General features: G+C 47.0%; 1 protein-coding gene across 1 annotated transcript in view; it reads left to right on the top strand.

Annotated features, from left to right (window-relative positions):
• The window catches only part of LOC140368924 (E3 ubiquitin-protein ligase TRIM21-like), a 13967-nt gene extending 11711 nt beyond the window's left edge, over positions 1-2256 (top strand). Inside the window, exon 2 of the mRNA XM_072456091.1 lies at positions 314-2256. Within this exon, the coding sequence (XP_072312192.1) occupies positions 316-1935 (1620 nt within the window). The 5' untranslated portion in view covers positions 314-315 and the 3' untranslated portion in view covers positions 1936-2256. The remainder of the gene's footprint in view (positions 1-313) is intronic.
• Positions 2257-4678: the final 2422 nt, after the last annotated feature.

Here is a 4678-nt window from a genome sequence, read left to right as displayed (position 1 = left end):
GAACATCGATGGAGATCAGGTTTCTAAATAGTAAAATGGAAATATAAAAGACTAAGAATAAACTAAAAACTAAACCAGAGTGATTAACTAGATCATGAACACACCACACATTATATTTACAACTCTAGAGTCTTGTTAATACTCTGGACTCGGTCTGGACTCGGTCTGGACTCGGTCTGGACTCGGTCTGGACTCGGTCTGGACTCGGTCTGGACTCGGTCAGGTTCAGTTTTCTCTCTTTTCCTCCTGGTGTTTGACTTTTCTGGTGGAAATGTCTGATTTTAGAGTCACTGATGTTGACCTTGTGTTTCAGAGATGTCCTCCACAAGTGAAAGGAGCTCTGAGGAGACGTTCCTGTGCTCCATCTGTCTGGAGGTGTTCTCTGAGCCAGTGTCCACTCCATGTGGACACAACTTCTGCAAACGCTGCATCTGTGAGGCCTGGGCCCCTGAGGGCCCCTGCACATGTCCTCTGTGTAAGAGGAGGTATAAAAGAAGACCAAAGCTCAGCATCAACACACTGCTGCGAGGTCTGGTTTCAGAGGCTAAACTGGACAAGAACAAGAGCAGATCTATGGACCACATGCCCGACTTTAGTGAGGTCCAGTGTGACCTCTGTTCTGAGCCCAAGCTGAAGGCCCTGAAGTCCTGCCTGGTCTGTCTGTCCTCGTTCTGTGAGACCCACCTCCAGCCTCATCTCACAGTCTCTGGGCTGAAAAGACACCAGCTGATGGAGCCTGTGGAGAACCTGGAAGACATGATGTGTCCCACACACCAGCGCCCCCTGGAGCTTTTTTGTGGCACTGATGAGAAGATCGTGTGCATCACGTGCTCCGTTCTAGAGCACAAGAACCATGAGCTGTTGTCTCTGGAGGAGGCGTGTGAGAGCAGGAGGTCCTCTCTGCTGCACACTCAGGCTCAGAGCCAGCACATGGTGGAGCAGAGGAGGCTGAAGGTCCAGGAGATCCAGCGCTGTGTGGAGCTCAGTGACACAGAGGTCCACAGAGAGAGGGCTGTGGGGCTGCAGGCCTTCACTGATCTCATGCAGTCTGTTCAGAGGCGTCAGGACCGGTTCTTAGAGGAGCTGCAGGAGAAGCAGAGCCGGAGCCACAAACGAGCCCAGGAGCTGGTGCAGCAGCTGGAACAGGAGATCTGTGAGCTGGAGAAGAGCAGCACTGAGGCGGAGCGGCTCTCACGCTCTCAAGACCCCCTCCACTTTCTACAGAGCTGCCCTGCACTCACGCCCCCTGCTGGACTGAAGGAGTGGAGCAGTGTGAGCTTTGAGCCGGAGACGTGTGAGGGCAGTGCAGCCCGGGCTCTGTCTGAGCTGGAGAAACATCTCTCTGAAAACTTTAAGAAAGTGTTTAAAGCTGGGCTAAAGAGAGTGAAGCAGTTTGTGGTGAAGGTCACTCTGGATCCAGACACTGCTCATCCTCGGCTCGTTCTGTCTGAAGATCTCAAACAGGTTCATGACACTGATGTGTGGAAGAAGCTCCCAGATTCTCCTCTGAGGTTTGATACTGGTCCTAATGTTCTAGGAAAGCAGAGTTTCTCCTCAGGCAGGTTTTACTTTGAGGTTCAGGTCAAAGGGAAAACAGACTGGACTTTAGGAGTGGCCCAAGAGTCCATCAACAGGAAGGGAAAGTTCCCTCTGAGTCCTAAAAAAGGATTCTGGTGCATCATATTGAGAAACAAATATAAGTACAAAGCTTGTTCAGACTTTCTTGTCCCTCTGTCTGTGCAGCGAGCTCCTCAGAAGGTCGGGGTGTTTGTGGACTATGGTGAGGGTCTGGTCTCCTTTTATGATGCAGATTCTGCAGATCTTCTCTTCTCCTTCAGCAGCTGCTGCTTCAGAGAGAAACTGTTTCCATTTTTCAGTCCCGGTTTTAATACTGGAGGTTCAAACTCTGCTCCTCTGGTCCTCACTGCAGTTTAGACTTTCAGAGGTCAAAGTGACTAAAACAAGAATAAAAGTTCTGAACTTCAGTCAAATGTAACTGTGGAACCTTTTGACTCCATTTTGGACTGAAAGTACAAAGTTCTTCTCTTTATTGTTTCAGTTCTTTTGAAATGTCTGAAGCTTTATTTGAATCCTGTTCATGGTGACCTCCTGTGAGAGGGTTTTGGGTTCAAGTCTCGGCTTTGAGCAAACTAAATATTTGTATAAAAATGTCTAGAAATTAGGAAATGTTTTTAAAATGTTTAATCAAAATCTGAACTCTCCCTCACTTCATCTGTTTTTTCTTGTCGTCCATGTTGGCTCAAAGTCAGAGGTCAGAGGTCAGAGGTCAGGACAAACAGGGCGTTTTCACAAATAAAGGTCTAAACAAGGAATAAACCAGGATTAAACCAGGACTAAACCAGAACTAAACCAGAACTAAACCAGGTCTAAACCAGGACTAAACCAGAACTAAACCAGGACTAAACTGGGACTAAACCAGGACTAAACCAGGACTAAACCAGAACTAAACCAGAACTAAACCAGGTCTAAACCAGGACTAAACCAGAACTAAACGAGGACTAAACCGGGACTAAACCGGGACTAAACCAGAACTAAGCCAGGTCTAAACCAGAACTAAACCAGGACTATACAAGAACTTAACCAGGATTAAACCGGGACTAAACCGGGACTAAACCAGGACTAAACCAGGACTAAACCAGAACTAAACCAGAACTAAACCAGAACTAAACCAGGTCTAAACCAGGACTAAACCAGGACTAAACCGGGACTAAACCAGGACTAAACCAGGACTAAACCAGAACTAAACCGGGACTAAACCGGGACTAAACCAGAACTAAACCAGGACTAAACCAGGTCTAAAACAGACTTAAACAAGGACTAAACCAGGTCTAAACCAGAACTAAACCAGGACTAAACCCGGTCTAGACCAGGAATAAACCACGTCTAAAGCAGAACTAAACCAGGACTATAACAGGTCTAAACCAGGACTAAACCAGAACTAAACCAGGATTAAACCGGGAATAAAACCGGGACTAAACCAGGACTAAACCAGAACTAAACCAGGTCTAAACTAGAACTAAACCAGGACTAAACCAGGTTCAAACCAGAACTAAACCAGAACTAAACCAGAACTAAACCAGAACTAAACCAGAACTAAATCAGAACTAAACCAGGTCTAAACCAGGACTAAACCAGGTCCAAACCGGAACTAAACCAGGTCTAAACCAAGTCTAAACCAGAACTAAACCAGGACTATACCAGGTCTAAACCAGGACTAAACCAGAACTAAACCAGGATTAAACAGGGACTAAACCGGGACTATACCAGGTCTAAACCAGGATTAAACCAGGACTAAACCGGGACTAAACCAGGACTAAACCAGGACTAAACTAGAACTAAACCAGGTCTGAACCAGAACTAAACCAGGACTAAACCAGGACTAAACCAGAACTAAACATGGACTAAACCAGGTCTAAACCAGAACTAAACCAGGACTAAACCAGGTCAACAAACACTTTCCTCTGAGGGCGACAGTGAAAAACAGATGAAACAATGTCCGTGGGGACGAGGGACGATGTCCCAGAGTCCTCTGTCCTTAGCCCCTCCTTCTACAGGAAAAAATACAAAAAACCTCTTTGTGAAAAAGTCTAAACCTGGAGGAGTTCCAGATGAAGGAGAAATCTGACTCTCAGACACTAAAAGACTTCACTGTGTTTTTGTTTCATTCTTAATGTTGTTTTGGCTGAAGCAGCTCTGGACCTTTGATTTATGATGTTTGATTAAAAGCTCTTAAATAAATGAAATTAATTGTATGTAATTATATAAATATAGTTAAATAAATGTAATTAAATCATCACATTTCCTGGAGTCATTTCTGTCCCTCCGGGGATGACGTTCATGTTGTTGTTTTCCCTCTTTACAAGTGACAGCTGAGTCACATGACCTGCACCTGCGTTACCACGGAAACCACACTCTCGTTGTAACATGAATGAAGTGAACGGGGCTTTTCATGAACAAGTCTGACGAGAACGTGTATTCACTTTGCTCTTGGTTCTCCCGCCTCGTCCTCCCAGTGAAGAGGTCGTGGGTTCCACTCCCGAGCTCCTCCCCCTCTTGCCCAAGGGCACAACGGCGTCCGTCCTTTAAACTCGCTCTCGCTCCTTCGGTTTATGGACTTAAACATCACCCTCTCTTTTTCTTCTCTTTCTCCCTCCCCGTCTCTCTTTCCTCCCCCTTTCCCTCGACCTCTCCTCTGTCTCCTCCCACTTTTCTCATTCTTTCTCTTCCTCACACTCTTTTTCTTCTCTCTCTCTCCCTCCAACAATCCCTCCTCTTTCTCTCACACTACCTCCATCCCACTCTTTTCTTTCCCTCCCACTCTTCCCCATCTTTCTCTTCTCCCCCTCTTTCCTCCCTCTCTATTGTTGACACATATTCACATTATCGTTGTTGTGCCTCGTTTGTGCAGAGTTGCAGAAAGTCTCCCCCCGCTCAGACTCTGAGGTTGGAAGTCTCCCCCGCTCAGACTCTGAAGTGGGAAGTCTCCCCCACTCAGACTCTGAGGTGGGAAGTCTCCCCCGCTCAGATTCTGAGGTGGGAAGTCTCCCCCGCTCAGACTCTGAGGTGGGAAGTCCCCCCCGCTCAGACTCTGAAGTGGGAAGTCTCCCCCGCTCAAACTCTGAGGTGGGAAGTCTCCCGCGCTCAGACTCTGAAGTGG

The sequence above is a fragment of the Eucyclogobius newberryi genome, unplaced genomic scaffold (genome assembly GCF_026437365.1).
Source record: "Eucyclogobius newberryi isolate DKJ021-1_F unplaced genomic scaffold, fEucNew1.0.hap1 SCAF_20, whole genome shotgun sequence".
NCBI lineage: Eukaryota > Metazoa > Chordata > Actinopteri > Gobiiformes > Gobiidae > Eucyclogobius > Eucyclogobius newberryi.
The sequence above is the reverse complement of the archived record's forward strand: the minus strand, read 5'-3'. Positions and strand labels throughout refer to the sequence as shown.